Source organism: Scyliorhinus canicula, chromosome 4 (assembly GCF_902713615.1).
Source record: "Scyliorhinus canicula chromosome 4, sScyCan1.1, whole genome shotgun sequence".
Lineage (NCBI taxonomy): Eukaryota > Metazoa > Chordata > Chondrichthyes > Carcharhiniformes > Scyliorhinidae > Scyliorhinus > Scyliorhinus canicula.
In genome coordinates, this window is record NC_052149.1 from 90,350,573 (window position 1) to 90,368,799 (window position 18,227).

Below are 18,227 nucleotides of genomic sequence, written 5' to 3' on the forward strand. Positions count from 1 at the left end.
TCTCTTTCTCAAAGTGGAGTATCCAAGACACCTTTATACAGCAAGCATTGCTGAGTGATAATTGTATTTAAAGGTGGATTGGGGAAATGGTTTTGTTGTTTGAGTGGAAGTATAGATAGCAGTTAAGGGCCATTGTGTCACTGTATTGATTAGCATTATTTAAGGGATAATTGTAAGCTATTTTCTTGTGTGATGTTAAAGATATTTTAATCCTGTGTTAGTAATAAACTTTGTTTTAATATACCATATCCCTATTTTGTGTGAACCCACTCATGGAGCCAGGTATCCTTTCCTCACAGTGTTACAAAATTAAAATATTGAGGTTCCTGTCCAGTATCCAAGCCACTGTTGGGGTCTGGTCCAGGATTGTAATATGCGAAACAATTTATTTTTAAAAATAAATTTGGAGTATCCAATTAATCTTTTCCAATTAAGGAGCAATCTAGCGTGGCCAATCTACCTACCCTGCACATCTTTGGCATTGTGGGGGCGAAACCCACGTAAACACGGGAAGAATGTGCAGACTCCACACGGACAGTGACCCAGAGCCGGGATCGAACTTGGGACCTTGGCACCGTGAGGCAGCAGTGCTAACCACTGTGCCACCATACTGCCCCCAAACAATGTATTTTTAATGTATAGTTCTTAGTGCTGATGTAACTGTTTTTTCAATCTATTTACTTAACTTTTCCAAAGTTGACTGCAATTTGACTTGGCTGATATTTTTTTATTATGCACGGAATATTTGACCAATTCAATCAACCTAACATTGACTGATGTCAGCTCTTTGTTTCATGATGTCGCCAAATGCCATGGAATGTTCCTAGTGATATGTCCATAAAACATACTGCCATTGCATTCCAATAATGTTAAAATGCAGAAACGTGAAGTCTCCTTCAAATTCAGCAAAAGCAGTGGGTACTACTTCACCCATCTAGGGTATATTTTTCTAGCAAAGCAAAATGCCCTAAATTCAGTTCTTCTAATTACAAAGAGCACATGAACAGTATTTATTTGATGAAATACATCTATAGATTTCAGGTCAGCAAGACTATCTAATTGTAGGAAATAACAGATTCATGCTTCATCTTTTAGGTTGTTCGAGATTTATGACTTGTAAATCTTTGAGCTAGCTGTTCAATGTAGTCTGCAGAATTTTGATTTTTGATTTCTCCTTTCGTAGTTTAAAGCATCAGCAAGGGCTCTTAATAGATTTTTCTGCATTCCCACAAAAGTTTATAGACCTTCTACAGCAGTGCATCCAAGAGGCGAGCAAAGACGTTCCAAGGTGAGTAGTGTTAGATTTGCTATTTTGGTTACATTGTGTAAATGTGAGTAGATGTTGACTGTTTTTTTTTTCAAATAATGAAAGATTAATATAATTGCAATATAATTTTTTTTAGAACCAGAATTAATCTGGAAGGTTATTCACAAGCAATACAATGTATAAATACATATTTTTAAAATGTATGTTGAGGTGGTGAAAGAGAACTTATCGATCAACAGGATGGAGAAAATAAGTGTAACATTGAAAATAACTATAATAAAGAACCACACCATGAATATATACAACCAACACAAGAGGAAGCAAAATAACGGTATCTTTAATAAGCAAATGAGGAAGGGAGTAAGCCACCTGTATGAATCTATATAATATAAGGCAAAGATTTCTGTGCATTCAGATATTTTTAAAATTAAAGCACAATTTTGGAAATATCCAGTGGGTCAGCTGCAAGACAGCATCTGTGGAGCAGGAAACAAAGTTGACATTGTAGGTCAATGAACCTTTGTCAGAGAAAGTTTTTCAAAATGAATTTAGGGTACCCAATTCTTTTACTTTCCAATTTACTGTGGCCAATTCACCTCTTTTTTGGGTTGTGGGAGTGAGACGCACAGCAGACTCGGGAGAATGTACAAACTCCACATGAACAGTGACCCAGGGTCGGGATCGAACCTGGGTGGTTGGTGCCACGAGGCAGCAATGCACCACCGTGCCACCCTGAAATTTTGTTTTTGTATCAAATATTCCTGACTCTGGTTACAGAAGAATTGGAGATGAAATCTGTATTTCTTTTTGCTGTGGGAACAGGAGGGACAATATCCATTGCAACTGTTTGCCGGAGTTGAACAGTAAATAATTGTTAGCCATTTCAAAGCGTTCAATGTGGAGGCCAGCAGCAATAATTAGAATTCAAATCAATTTCACTTCCCAGAAAGTCTGGAATGCATTTAAATAAGTCCATTTTTCCAAGACTAAAAAAATGGGTGTATGTCCCCAACGTGCCCCTCTGCTTTCAAGGATCCTGAACCAACATTCTTGTCAGTACTTGCAAATTATTGCCTTAATGCACCGGTAACTCAACTTAAGTTCTGACTTCAGGGGTGGGATTCTCCGACCCCCCCCACCGGGTCGGAGAATCGCCGGGGGACGGGACGGCGTGAACCCCGCTCCCGCTGGCTGCTGAATTCTCTAGCGCCGGAGATTTGGCGGGTCGGGAATCACGCCGCACTGGTCTGCGGCCACTGGCAGCGGCCCCCCCAGCGATTCTGGAGCCTGCGAAGGGCCGAGTGGCCGCCTGTTTTTTTGCTGGTCCCGCCAGGGGTTCTTGGGGGGAGGGGGCGATCTGGCCCTGGGAGTTGTCGCCACGTTGGCCTGGCCCGCGATCGGGGCCCACCGATCCGCGGGTGGGACTGTGCCGTGGGGGCTCTCTATTCCTCCGCATCGGCGGGTGTGGTCCTCCGCCATGGCTGACGTGGATTTGATCCCCCCCCCACACATGCGCTGGGATGACGCCAGCACACGCTGGCGTTCCCGTGCATGCGCCAACTCGCGCCGGATGGCAGAGGCCCTTCAGCACCGGTTGGTGTGGCGCCAAGCATCTCCCCCGCTGGCTGCGGCGGTGCAAACCACTCCAGCGCTGGCCTAGCCCCTGAAGGTGCGTAGGATTCCGCACCTTTGGGGCGGTCCAACACCGGAGTGGTTCCCTCGGCGCCGGGACCCCTTGCCCCGCTGGTTAGGGGAGAATCCCGCCCTAGATCTCTTTATTTGCTGCGTGAGAAGATTCTAATCATTTTCTCTCTTTTTAAAAAAAAACAATTTTCTTTTTTTTTGAACAGTACCCAATTATTATTTTTCCAATTTAAGTGCAATTTAGACAGGCCAATCCACCTAACCAACACATCTTTGGGTCGTGGGGGTGAAACCCACGCAGACATGGGGAGAATGTGCAAACTCCGCACGCACAGTGACCCAGGGCCAGGATCCGAACCCGGGTCCTCAGCACTGTAGGCAGCAGTGCTAACCACTGTGCCATGTTCTGCCAATCATTTTCTTTCTAAGCATAGTTAAAAGTGCAGCATTTCGGAAATATTTATTGGAATGAGATGTTATTATTTACCCTTTTTTGTAAAATAAATTTGTGCAACTGTAATCGACATGTCTTCCAGGTTCCTGCTGCAGTTAGTTTCTTCAGCACCACTATTTGACAATACATCTGCCTATCTAAATGTTGTGGAGACCAATCCCTTCAAACACTTGAATCACCTTTCTTTAAAATTACTACATGGAACAGATGTGGAAATAAAGAAATATTTAGCTAGCTGTTTAAAATGTACAAAGGTAAGTTTTTTTTGTATGTGTTCAATAAACAGAAATGTACTTTTTTTTCGCAGAAGTGCCCCTTTCTATGTTGCTTCATCACAACATCTAACTGCTTTGTCAGTTAATTGTAGAATTTTTGCCTCCATTACTGGAAAACTATTCCAAGGCCTGAATTTTTCATGCGTTGGATGTGTGCACTTGGTGGGCCTGGAAGCAGGTGCAAAACATGTTTCCAGTCATGGTCGGCGCCAGAATGCAAATTCGCGCTGGTTGGATAATTAGTAGGCAGCCAGCGTAAGACATATGCTGGGAAAGGTGCAGCACTGTTGAAGTAGGTGGGAATAAGCATTGAGAGAAGGGAGGATGTGGGTTGGCACTTCCAGTGTACTCAGAGGGACAGCCACTGTGGAGCTGTCTCAAGGAGCTGCAGACCTGCAAAAAAAAAAAAAAATTGCAATGGATAAACTATGCAAAGACGTCACCATAGTGAATGCATCAGAGAGCTATTGTCCACTTTGCTTTTGTTTACTCAAAAAAAGGTGCAATGTCCTGGCTTCCTTTTGCCTGCAGAGGACAAGTCCCTGCATGTGAATATATGTAGCTCCTAGCCAGCGTAATTGAGCTACATTGCAGCCCGACCAATAATCTTAATTTGGTTGTTAGTGTAATTCTTAGCATACTTGGAATTGTTCAGCAAATGCTGACCAAGTGCAAAATCACACCTAACATTAAGCTATATATTCTGAGTTTTGAAATCATATGTTGGTTGAGTATGGTCAGTAGCCTGCCACTTGTGAACAGCCAAAGAGACTTGCTGTTTGATCCGATCTGCCATTCATTGGGACTACGTACCTGGCATCACACCGGCACTGACGTTCATATACACATTGTGAATTTGTGTGGTAGACAGAACATCTATATGGCTTGACTGCAGCATCTTGTTAGTGGGAAAACATCACCTGTATTGCCACCACATAGTCGCAGCATGAAACGGCTAGCTTTACTATTTTCTCATATTTTTGAAGTACTTTTCCCTTCCAGGGTAATTTAAGGTAGACTCCATGCCTTACGGGTGTGCAAGTGGCAATCTTAGGCCCATTCGTGTGTGAAAATACACAGCGAACAATACATTAGCCTTCATGCATTTCTTTAGAGTTCTATTTTTAAAACGCTGCACGGTTTAATGCTTGTTTTGTTGTTCTGATTTCGAAATACAAATGGAATGCTTAGTGTCATAAAATGCATTTAAAACAAAATTATGGGGCAAGCACAGTGATTAATCACACTGCTGCCTACGATGCTGAGGACCCAGGTTCGATCCCAGCCCCGGGTCACTGTCCATGTGGAATTTGCACGTTCATCCCCACAACCCAAAGATGTGCTGGGTAGGTGGATTGGCCACGCTAAATTGCCCCTTAATTGGAAAACAATAGTTGAGTGCTGTAAATTTATTTTTAAAAAACAAAATTATTCAGTCTGTTCAGTTTGACAGAATTTTTTCAATGAAACCTAATAGCCCTTTTGTTGTGCAGCCATTGTCCTTAATTTCTGGTCAAGTATTATGGGCATCAGGGGAGAGAAATGGAGTATGGCAATCGGCTTGCCTATCCGGAATTGTGTTGTGGCATCTCTTCACAGAATCATTTTGATGGTATGTGAATAGTTCTACCATCTAGGCACTGTTCCTTGAAGGATACATTTAAGTCCAGGGAAAAGTGAGAAAGAGTAAATTGAATCTCGCTAATTATTTTTATCACATATCCAAGTCACAAATTGCTTACAGTTGCTCCTCTGTTTGCAGGATGAAAAGCTGTTGTTGGAACAACAGCTTAAAAAAATCAAGGAAGACTTTACCAGGCAATTAGCTTGCACACAAAAGGTACGTTAAACTTGTCGCAGTAAGTTAGTGATCAAGTTCTCAGAATCACCCTAAATTTTCACATAACGATTTTTAATGTATATTGAAGAAATATTTTACCTGATGTGTTTAATATTTACTTTAATTGTTTACTTTAATCATTTTCTCCAATTCCCCAACTTTAAAAATCTCTTGAATTTTAGAAAACTTTGATTAATTCAATTTTGCTGAATTGAATGATTTTAAAAATGTATGTTTATTGGTAACTGTATGAGTTCCTTTTAAGGTATGTACTCTATAATCCCCTCCCTGTTTTTCTGACCTCTTCTGTTTATTTATTTTCTTGCATGGGATGTAGGTATTGCTAGCAAGGCCAGCATTTGTTCCTCATCCTAAATTGTCCTTGGGAAGATGGTAGTGAGTGCCTTCTCGAACAGTCCACCTAGTGCAGGTACACACAGTGCTGTTAGGGAGGGAGTTGATTTATCGACTGTGAATGAATGGTGGTATTTTCATGTCAGGATGGTGTGTTGCATGGAAGGGAATTTGCAGTTGGTGATATTCCCATGAGAATGCTGCCCGTGCCATTTAAGATTGCGGGTTTGGACATTTGAAGGAACCATGGCTAGTTGTTGCAGTGCATATTTGCTGCTATTTTGCATTGGTGGTGGCGGGAGTGAATGGGTGAGATCATCCAGCTCTTCACGTTAACAAAATCTTCTGGTCCTGCTGATTGTGCACTCCTGCCACGTGTTTCCTGGCAGTGTGAGGTGGAATCAATGGGAAATCCCTTTGACAGTGGTGGGACCAGAAGATCCTGCCCGCTAGCCAACGGCAGGCCCCCTCCTGCTGCCAAGAAATATGCCACGGGGAGGCCAGAGAATCCCGCCCAATGTTTAAGTTGGTGGACGGGGTGCCAATCAAGCCGGCTGCAGTTGGAGTCATACCGACCCAGGCAAGTGGAGAGTATTCCATCACAGTCCTGACTTGTTCCTTGTAGGTAGTGGACAGGCTTTTGGGGACTAAGGAGGTGAGTTACTCTCTAGAATTCCAGCTTCTGACCTGCTCTTGTACATACGTACAATACAGAAGGAGGCCACTCAGCCCATCGAGTCTGCACTGACCCACTCATGCTCCCACTTCCACCCTATCCCCGTAACCCAATAACCCCTGCTAACCCCTTTGTTCACTGAGGACAATTTATCATGGCCAATCCACTTAACCTGCATGTCTTTGGACTGTGAGAGGAAACCGGAGCACCCGGAGCAAACCCAAGCAGACACAGGGAGAACGTGCAGACTCAGCACTGACAGTGACCCAGCGGGGAATCAAACCTGGGACTCTGGTGCTGTGAAGCCATAGTATTTAAATGGCTGGTCCAGTTCAGTTTCTGATCAATGGCAATCCCAGAGATATTGGTAATGGGTGATTCAGTGATGGAAATGGCCCATCAAAGTCTGGGGAAGATGGTTGGATTCTCTCTTCTGAAGATGGTCATTACGCAGCATTTTTGTGGAGCATATGTTACTTGCCACTTATTGCTACATACTGGCACCGAATGTTTCGATAGCTAAAAAGTTGCGAATGTTTCTGATCATTGTGTAATCATCAACAAACATCCCCACTTCTGACCTTGTAATGGAAGGAAGGTAACTTGTGAAACAGCTAAAGATGTTTGGGACTAGAACATGAACCTGAGGAATTCCAGCAATGTGCTGGGTCTGAGATGATTGGCCTCCAAAAAGTACTTCCTTTGTATGAGGTATGACTCTAGCTAGTAGTGAGTTTTTCTCCTGATTCCCATTGACTTCAATTTTGCCAGGATTCCTTGATGGAATGCTGCCTTGGTGTCAAAGGCAGTCACTCTCTCCTCCCCTCTTAGTGCAGTGCTTTTCTCCATGTTTGGATCGAGGCTGGAATGATGAGAACCCAAACTTGGCATCAGTGAGCAAGTTATTTCTGTATAAGTACTGACTGAAGGCACTGTTGACGACATTTTCCACCACAATGCAATGAAGTGGCATTTAGATGGCAAAAAGATAGCTATAATGAGAATATGTTTCTCCGTAACTGTTTGCTAGAATGCAAAAGGACCTCCAGAAATTATACTTTTAATCCCTCCAAGCCATATGTAATTTTGACTGATTTTTCTCTCCAATTCCTGAACTGGTCGCTGGAAGTTAAATTAAAGTGGCCTGATAATAGTGGACCTTCCATTCTTTTTCCTCCTCTCAGGTGGGGAAGTACCTGGATAGGGCGTCACGATAGCAGAGTAGTTAGCACTGTTGCTTCACAGCGCCAGGGTCCCAGGTTCGATTCCCGACTTGGGTCACTGTCTGTGCGGAGTCTGCACATTCTCCCCGTATCTGTGGGTTTCCTCAGGGTGCTCCGGCTTTCTTCCCACAAGTCCCGAAAGATGTGCTTGTTAGGAGAATTGGACATTCTGAATTCACCCTCAGTGTACCCGAACAGGCGCCGGAGTGTAGAGAGTAGGGGCTTTTCACGATAGCTTCATTGCATTGTTAATGTAAGCCTACTTATGACAATAATAAAGATTATTATTATTATTATTATTAGTTCTCCATATAGCCGCTTGGCTTTAGGGAAGGACATTGAAAGTACATTCTACCTGTTGGTTGTGCTTGTAGCTTCAGTGGTTGGATCCATGAAATGCAAGTCCAATAAAAATATTCAGCTTCAGGTTATTATTGCAACCTGTTTATGTTCATCAATAATTTTGGTCGTATTATATTCTGACATTATTCACATCTATCCCACTATGCATTAATTTGCATTTTATTTAAATAAAAACTCTGATTGATGTTCCGATGCAACAACATGAAAATGCAGCATAGATATATTTCCATTTTTTCCAATTGCTTGAAATTTTCTGATTTGATTACTATGTACTGAAGTGGAATATACCAAACTACTGTTGTGTTTTTGTTGTACACCTTGAGTGCAATTTAATCCTTTTTTGAAATTTTATCCAGGCATTGTCAGAAAAGAGCAGTGAACTAGACAGGTTGCGAATTGAATGGACAACACAAACAGCAACAGTAAATGACCAGTATTCTCAAGAACTAACAACCGAGAGAGAAAAGTTACACCAGGTAAGTCACCTTTTTGGTGCAAAAGGGATGGTCGTTTTGTAGCAATGTAAAGGGATGTATGTTAATTCTGACAATCACAGGTACAACCACCGGCATGGTAATGGTAGGAAAGATGCAAATTGGTCAGTAACATTTTGTGAACCTGATTACTGTCCAGGTGGAAAATTACTGATGTGCTATTTAAGTTACAGGCACTTGCAATAAAAGTATACTGCTACTAAGATTATTTGTGTAATCTGAAATTCGCAGACTCCAGCTAAAACCATTCTACCCTTCAGGGTTCTGCCTTGCATGGTTATATGAAGGTCATTGGAAAGCAGCCTAGTCCAACAGCTATTTTTTCCTTGCCACAAGCCTACAACATAGCTTGGTCCTTTCTTCTTATGACCTACTTTTATATGCTTGGGTGTTCAGAGTCGTGATGTGGAACATTTTGGGCATGCCTTGCACACCACCGATTAGCATACAAGTATAGCAAGCAATTGGGAAGGCAAATGGCATGTTGATCTGTGCTGGATGTGAATTGGAGTACAAGGATAAGGAAGTCTTGCTCCAATCAAAAATAACTTGAAAAAGGCTCAAAAAGGGGAGGACTGAGTGCTAATTATTCCAGGATACAAGGTGTTCAGGAATGATGGGGAAGGAGACCAAGGATGAGGGGTGGCTGTATTGATTAAAGAGAGCATTGTCGTGCTGAAGAGAGAGGGTCTTCTGGAACTAGGGGTCAAGAACAGATTTTATTTGGTTAGAGTTAAACACTGGAGAAGCATTACATTATTGGATGTATTCTATCGGCCCACAAATAGTGGGAAAGATAGAGAACATCTTTAAAGAAATTACATGAAGGTGAGCAAGACAAGAGTGTAGACCTGATTGGAGATAACAGCAGGAATAGAGTGGGGTGCACTTGGGTTTCAAGAAGTGAGTGAAAAAGAAATCGAACTGCGATTCACAGGAAGGCTGTGGATTGATTGGCTGGTGAGTATTGCAGCTTTGTTTTCCTTTCGCCAAAGGTCGGGAGTTACTGTAAGCAACTGGGAAATTTAAAATGTTCCTATTTTTTTCAACAGCGAGCATTCAATAAAACATTCCAGTTAACTTATAAGCGTTTGGTAAAACATTCCAGTTAATTTCCCTATATTTAAGTGATGTAAGCAGAAGGGAAGTGAGTAGCTTATGAATCTTTTTAAGTGATAAGTTTTATTCTCAAACTGGTCAAGGAATGGCAAGTCAACTCTGACCTCTCGTCCAGTATACATTTGTTGTTTCCCCGACATTGGTATTCTTGCAATTGTCCTAAAGACCAAGAGAAAAAGCTTTGAAAAAAATGACTTTTTTCAGCAATTATAGAGTAGTTATAACAAGAGTCTTTAATTATCTGAATTAGGGGAGGGGAGGGGAGGTGAGACGGAGACCTTGCGGAGGATAAATCGTTGTGTGCGAGGTTAAGCCTCATCCAGTTTAAACAGATAGGGTAAAATTGGGAAGGTGGGTGTTGGTATCTGGGGAGGTTGGGGATTGTAGTTGCTTGTTTTGATTGATGTGTTCCATTTTTTGTGTGTGTGTATATTATATATATGTATTATGCAAAAGGCCTTGAATAAAAATACATACTTGTAAAATTATCTGAATTAGACTGGGATAGCAGTAATGTAAAGGACAGAGAGGGGCAAGAAATCCTGGCGAATGTTCGGGAAAACTCTCTATAACAGTTTGTGACGAGCTGAACAAAAAAGGAGGCATTACCTGGTCCTCGGGAATGAGGTGGATCATAGAGAAACGTTTTGGGAACAATGGTTATTGTACCCTAGGTTTAGGTAATTTATGACAAAAGGCAAGGTAATATTCCAAGGTAATACTAGAGAGGAATATCAAAATGCACAGAATATTGGGAGGAATGGACAGTACTAGAGTAAGAATTAATTGTGCATTCGATGGGTTCAACTTAAGAGGGAAAGTAATAAAGTCTAGTTGCAGACTCGGGTAGCCATATGGAAACAAGATATCGTGGCAATAACCGAGACCTGGCCCATAGAAGGGCAGGACTGGGTTTTCAGGAAAGGTAGAACTGAAGGAAATGGAAGGTGTGACAGTATTGATTAAGGAGAACATTGCAGTGGTGGAGAGAGAGAATGTCCCAGAGGGGTCAAGGACTGAATCTATTTTTTTTTTAAAATTTCGAGTACGCTATTCATTTTTTCCAATTAAGGAGCAACTTAGCGTGGCCAATCCACCTACCCTGCACATCTTTGGTTGTGCTGGCGAAACCCACGCAAGCACGGGGAGAATGTGCAAACTCCACACAGACAGTGACCCAGAGCCGGGATCGAACCTGGGACCTCGGCGCCGTGAGACAGCAGTGTGTCACCTTGCTGTCGCGAACAGAATCTATTTGACTAAAGAACAAAAAATATGTCATTCTATTGCTTGGTGTAGACTTCAGGCCATCAACTAGTGGGAAAAATGTAAAGGCATACATTTGAAAGGAAATTGCAGAGAGTTGCAAGAATTGTTGTTTGGTAGTACAGAATTTGAGTGTTGCTGAAAAATGACGTTTTATCTTGCACTCATCAGAATAATAACAAGAACAGCAATGTCAGGGAAACCACTACATTATACTGTATGAGAAGAGGGTGCTGATTGGTTCGCAAGTGGATGCTAATTGGCAAGTGTGGATTAATTAAGGAATTCCACATAGAGTTGTTTAAGGACATTATGTTTAACTTGCTTGAGTTTTGTGATGCGATAACTGAGGATATTCATCATGGATGTGGTGGACATGCACTTCCAAAAGCCATTTAATGAAGTGCCACATAATAGGCTTGCCAGCAAGATTGTAGTCCAGAGAATAAATGGAAGAGCATCAATGCAAAATTGGCTGAGTGGCAGGAAATGGAGAGTAGTGCTGAATGTTTGATTTTTTTCCATTGAACAAGTATACAGTGGATTCTCCAGATATTGGTACTCGGAGCACTGCTTTTCTTGATGCATATTAAGATTTATACTTGGGCACAATTTCAAAACAGGCGGATGGCGCAAAATTTGGAAGTATTATGAACTGAAGAGGATAGTGATAGACTTAAAGAGGGTGAAGCCATACCTGGTGGACAGGTGGCAGATCAAATTTAATGCAGAGAAGTGTGGAGTGATACATTTTTGTGAGAAGAGTGAGGAGCGGCAATATAATCTAAAAGGAATGCAGCAACAGATGGACCTGAGCGTATATATGAGGAATCCTTGAAGGTAGTAGGGCAGGTTGAGAAAGTGGTTAAAAAGGCATATGGAATTCTGGGTTTTGTAAATTATAAAAAATAAATTTGGAGTATTCAATTCCTTTTTTTTTCTAATTAAGGGCAATTTAGCGTGGCCAATTCAGCTACCCTGAACATCTTTTTGGGTTGTAGGACGAGGCCCAGGCAGACACGGGGAGAATGTGCAAACTCCACACGGACAAGGACACGGGGCCAGGATTGAACACAGATCCTCAGTGCCGTGTGGCAGCATTGCTAACCACTGTGCTACTGTGCCGCCCTGGGTTTTGTAAATAGAGAGATAGGGCAAAAGGTTATGATGAATCTTTTTAAAACACCGTTTAGCTTCAACTGAAGTACAGTGTCCAATCCTGGGCATGGCATTTTAGGATGGACGTGAAGGCTTTAGAGAGGGTGCAGAAAAGATTTGCAAGAATGGTGCTAGGGATGAGAAACTTCAGCTGTAAGGATAAATTAGACAGGAGAAATTTGAGGAGATTTGATAGAGGTGTGCGACATTAGGACTTATCTAGACTTGAGTTGATGGGGGATAAACTGTTTATGTTGGTAGAGGGGTCAAGAACCAGCGGACACTGATGCTGGCAAAAGTAGTGACGGCTGATGGGAGGAAAATCTTTCTGAGCAGTGAATGGTTAGGACCTGGAATGCACTACATGAGTGTGATGGAGGCAAATTCAAAATGACTTTTAAAAAAGGATTGGATAAGCATCTAAAGAAAGGAAAAATCATAGGGCTATGGGAAATCAGAAGGGGAGTGGGACTAACTAATTTGCTGTACTGAAAGTCAGTACAGGTATATGGGCTGAATGATCTATTTCTGCATTGTAAATAGCCGAGTGCTGTTATGATCATGGAATCTAAACTATCACTTCAGCATGAAGAGATCCTGAGCAACCAAGCTGGTATTTTAGATCAGCTGTCTCTATTTCCCTCTTTTAAAAAAAAAAAAAAATTCCCAAATTATTCAATGAAAATAATAGAACTATTTTATAGCCATGGATTTTTTTTTTTTCTAAAATTTAGATTACCCAATTATTTTTTCCAATTAAGGGGCAATTTAGCGTGGCCAATCCACCTACTCTGCACATTTTTGGGTTGTGGGGGCGAAACCCACGCAGACACGGGGAGAACGTGCAAACTCCACACGGACGAGGACCCAGAGCCGGGATCGAACCTGGGACCTCAGCGCCGTGAGGCGGTTGTGCTAACCACTAGGCCACCGTGCTGCCCTTTTATAGCCATGGATGAGCGAAAGGATACTTTACCATAGCCAGCCAGAATCCTATGTAGGAGGCCTTTTCGCCTTCAAAAGAATTCTCATTAATTTGATCAAGAGAACAGGACTGTTTTACATTGAGGTAGTGTAGATAGAGATTTTCCATTACTACAACATGAAGAAACTGAATATGATGTTCTGCCCCTCAAATTTTAATAACATTGTGGAGAATAAGATCAGTTTATCCTGCATTACTTTGCACATTCCCCTATAGTGCACATGGCCAGAGGTTTCCTTAGCCTTAAACTGTTTCCCTTTCTTCCTTACTTATAATGAGTAAAAACACTCCGATTTCTCTCGGTGCCTCTCTTTCATTCTTATTAGCCTTGTCGGCCAGTTTTGAACTGCAAAATAGGTTTTGAACCACGCACATTGCCTCAGTTACAGCTTCTCTAAGATGGTCTTCTAACTATCAACAAATGATTGTTGAATTAATAAGCTGGCTTCAAAATTCAACTATTTTTTGAAAGCAACATTGGCATAAGCAAAGCTTTTCTCTTATGGCTTAAATGTGTTTTTAGCAACCAGTAAAAAGGCCTTAACAATAGAACTGTTTTCCAAAATGATTTAGTGACTTAAGTGAAGTATTCAATTGTTAAGCTGACAAGGCTGTACCTGACAGATGATTGTAGATTTCAGAGTTGTTTGGAGGGTAGTTACAGAAGAAAAGATTAATAATTTAATAATTCTATTTCTTTTATTCTTATTGTAAGCTTCTTTCCTGATTAACAATTAAAGTGGGACTGGCTATAGTCACAGGCTGGTCAAGATTGCCTTTCAAATGAAAATCATTTTGTGGAGCAATCTAATGAGAGGATTGGTGTAAAGCAAGAGAAATTTTGAACCAAGTTAATAAATATCGGTTATGCACTGCTTCTGTTTTGATTCAGGCTCAGACGCAATGGCAGCAACAATCTGAACAGCAGAAGGAGGAGTTGGAAACTGCTCACAGGAGAAGCCTTCAGCAATTACAGACCAGTCTAGCAAAGCTAGATACTGTAAACAAAGAGCTTACTGAAAGGCGATACAAAGCAGAGTATGCCATCCAAGAAATTAAAGCAAAACTTTTAAGCTTGGAAGATGTAAGGATTTTTCAATTCTATGTTAAGAAAATTGAGAAATTTAGGGCGGCACCGTGGTTTGTCCTGCTGCCTCACACCGCCGAGGACCCGGGTTCGATCCCGGTTCCGGGTCACTGTCCGTGTGACTGTCCGTGTGGAGTTTGCACATTCTCCCCGTGTTTGCGTGGGTCTCGCCCTCGCAACCCAAAAGATGTGCAGGGTAGGTGGATTGGCCACGCTAAATTTCCCCTTAATTGGAAATAAATAATTGGGTATTCTAAATTTATTTTAAAAAAATAATATTAAGAAATGTAATAATTGGTATAAATTCTCCATGTAATTTTTATTGATAGGAATGTCACAGAGCAAAACAAGAAGTACAGTCATTACATCGGGAGAATTCAATGCTTGATGCAGAATGCCATGAAAAGGACAAGTTGATTAACCAACTGCAAACTCGTGTTGCTGTTTTACAGCAAGAGACCAAAGACAAGGACCAGTTGGTGTCTAGAACTAAGGAAGTATTGGAAGCTACTCAGGAACAAAAGGTAAATGCGATTTTGTTGCAAAAATACTGCTGGAATGTATTAGAACTGCTTATTTTTCAATGCACAAAAACTCATAAAAGTATAAAGATAAATTAAATGTGCATCCTTGTGTGATTGAACAGGATGGAACAGCATAGGCAGATTACACAAGAGTCCATATGGGCTGCACAGTGAGGAACTGAAGGTCCCAGGAACTGTTGCCAATTTATATTAGATGCTCCAAAAATAATAAAAGAACGAAACTTAAGGCTCTGTATCTGAATGCATCTAACATTCAAAACTAAACAGATGAACTGATAACACAAATAGAAACACCATCTGATGGCTATTACAGAGACGTGGTTACAGGATGACATACATTGGACCTGAATATTGGTATGGGTCATTCAGGAAGGATAGGAAGTCAGGAGGGTGGCTCTGTTAATTAATGATGTGGAGATGCCGGCGTTGGACTGGGGTGAGCACAGTAAGAAGTCTTACAACACCAGGTTAAAGTCCAACAGGTTTGATTCAAACACGAGCTTTCGGAGCGCAGCTCCTTCCTCAGGTGAAATGTTTCACCTGAGGAAGGAGCTGCGCTCCGAAAGCTCGTGTTTGAATCAAACCTGTTGGACTTTAACCTGGTGTTGTAAGACTTCTTACTGTTAATTAATGATAGTATTAGCACATTAGAGCGGGATGACCTAAATTCAGAAACCAGGATGTGAGAGCAGTTTGGGCGGAGATGAGAAATGACAAAGGCAAGACGTCACTTGTGGGGGACTTTTATATTTGGAAAGTTATGGTATGCACACACAAATTCTGGTCGCATGAAGGATCCGGTAGACCATATCACTATTGAACGCGGATGTGAAAGTATTGGCTAAGTTGTTGGCGAGGAAGATGGAGGATTGTGTCCTTGGGGTGGTTGAGAAGATCAAATAGGCTTCGTGAAGGGCAGGCAGCTCGCGGGTAATATAAGATGACTGTTGAATGTGGTGATGAATCCGTCGGGGGCTCTGGTACTGGAGGAGGTGGTGTCCATGGACGCAGAGGAAGCATTTGATCGGGTGGAGTGGCGGTATTTGTTGAAAGGTATGGGTTTGTGACATGTGTGCGGTTGCTGTGTGTGGCACCAAGGGCGAGGGTGAGGATGAATGATATGCGCTCACAAAGCTTTGACTTACACAGGGGTACGAGGCAGGGGTGCTCACTGTCGCCGTTGCTGCTTGCGCTGGCCATAGAGCTGTTGGCAATGGCTCTCAGGGGGTCGGTGGAGTGGTGGACGGGGGACTATGGGGGACAGAGGGAACATCGGGTGTCGTTTGTGCCGATGACCTGGCTGTATGTTTCGGATCCGTTGGAGAGTATGGGAAGGATTATGGGCCTGTTGGGGAGGTTTGGACGGTTCTCAGTACAAACTGAATGGAGGGAAAAGCGAGGTTTCCCCAGTGAATGAGCTGGGACAGTGGGCTAATTTAGGAGGGATGCCATTTACAGTAGCGAGGGGTAGGTTTAGGTATTTGGGGATTCAGATAGCGAGGGAATGGACAGGGCTCCATAAGTGGAACTTAACAAAACTGATGGAGGAGGCCAGGGAGGATCTTAAGAGGTGGGATACACTGCACTTAACATTGGCGGGGAGGGTCCAAGTGGTGAAAATGAATATTCTACCGAGGTTCTTGTTTATCTTTAAGGCTTTCCCGATCTTTTATACCAAAGGCCTATTTACTGAAAGTGGACACAATTATCTCAGACTTTGTGGGCAGGGAAGGTGCCGAGGGTGGGGAGGACCCTGCTACAGCGGCAGAGGCAACTGAGGGGGTTTGGCGTTGCCGAACTTGCTTCATTATTATTGGGTGGCGAGTGTGGACAAGGTGCAGCGGTGGTGCGAAGGAGAAGGTGTAGAGTGGGTTTGGATGGAGGAGGAATCATGTGAGGGGTCTAGTTTGAGGACTATTGCGATTGTAGCGTTGCCATTGGCTTCGAGTAGATGTTCAGGGAACCCGGTGGTGCAGTCCATGTTGAAGATATGGAATTGGTTGAGGAGGCATTTTAGGATGGAAGGGATGTCGGTGCTAACGCCGCTGTGCGAGAATCATGGGTTTGGGCTGGGGGGCTGGATAGTGTATACAGGAGGTGGAGGGAAGTGGGGCTGGTCAAGGTGAGGCATTTGTATTTGGAGGAAAGGATCGCCAGTCTGGAGGAGCTGCCGAGGCGTAGTGAGTTCAGGTATCTGCGGGTTAGGAACTTTGCGCGAAAGGTCTGAAGGGGTTCCCTAGGTTGCCGGGATACACCCTGCTGGAGTGACTGTTGCTTCAGATGTGATGGGGAGGGAAGAATTGGGGATATATATAGATCAAGGAGAAATGAGAAGCGGAGTTGGGAGGGGTGACCAATTGGGGAGTATGGAGTGAGGCACTGCGAAGGGTAAATGGCACCTCCTCTTGTGCAAAGATGAGCCTGATACAGTTTAAGGTGGTGCACAGGGTGCATACGACTCGGGCGAGAATGAGTGGGTTCTTCAGGGGGCAGCAGATGAGTGTGAGAGATGTGGTCGGGTGCCAGCGAATCACGTGCACATGTTTTGGGGTTGTGAAAAATTGGGAAGTTTCTGGGCAGAAGTGTTTGTGGTCTAAGCCAGGGTAGTGGTGGAGGAGGTGGACCCCGACCTTTTGGTGGCGATATTTGGGGTTTCAGAGAAGCCGGAGCTCATGGAGAGCAGGAAGGCCGATGTCATGGCCTTCGCCTCTCTGATTGTACGGTGGCGAATTTTGCTGGAGTGGCAGTCTGCATCGCCACCGGGGGTAGCAGCATGGTTGGGTAGCCTGTACGACTTCCTGCGGGTAGAACATAAGAACATAAGAACTAGGAGCAGGAGTAGGCCATCTGGCCCCTCGAGCCTGCTCCGCCATTCAATTAGATCATGGCTGATCTTTTGTGGACTCAGCTCCACTTTCCGGCCCGAACATCATAACCCTTAATCCCTTTATTCTTCAAAAAACTATCTATCTTTACCTTAAAAACATGTAATGAAGGAGCCTCAACTGCTTCACTGGGCAAGGAATTCCATAGATTCACAACCCTTTGGGTGAAGAAGTTCCTCCTAAACTCAGTCCTAAATCTACTTCCCCTTATTTTGAGGCTATGCCCCCTAGTTCTGCTGTCACCCGCCAGTGGAAACAACCTGCCCGTATCTATCCTATCTATTCCCTTCATAATTTTAAATGTTTCTATAAGATCCCCCCTCATCCTTCTAAATTCCAACGAGTACAGTCCTAGTTTACTCAACCGCTCCTCATAATCCAACCCCTTCAGCTCTGGGATTAACCTAGTGAATCTCCTCTGCACACCCTCCAGCGCCAGTACGTCCTTTCTCAAGTAAGGAGACCAAAACTGAACACAATACTCCAGGTGTGGCCGCACTAACACCTTATACAATTGCAACATAACCTCCCTAGTCTTAAACTCCATCCCTCTAGCAATGAAGGACAAAATTCAATTTGCCTTCTTAATCAC

The 18,227-nt window shown here is 43.0% G+C and overlaps 1 protein-coding gene across 1 annotated transcript in view; it reads left to right on the plus strand.

Moving 5' to 3' along the window:
• The window catches only part of sass6 (SAS-6 centriolar assembly protein), a 107,903-nt gene that overhangs the window by 18,340 nt on the left and 71,336 nt on the right, over nucleotides 1-18,227 (plus strand). Inside the window, exons 4-9 of the mRNA XM_038794770.1 lie at nucleotides 1,184-1,288; nucleotides 3,448-3,619; nucleotides 5,403-5,480; nucleotides 8,453-8,572; nucleotides 14,011-14,202; nucleotides 14,535-14,729. Coding sequence (XP_038650698.1) covers nucleotides 1,184-1,288; nucleotides 3,448-3,619; nucleotides 5,403-5,480; nucleotides 8,453-8,572; nucleotides 14,011-14,202; nucleotides 14,535-14,729 — 862 coding nt within the window. The remainder of the gene's footprint in view (nucleotides 1-1,183; nucleotides 1,289-3,447; nucleotides 3,620-5,402; nucleotides 5,481-8,452; nucleotides 8,573-14,010; nucleotides 14,203-14,534; nucleotides 14,730-18,227) is intronic.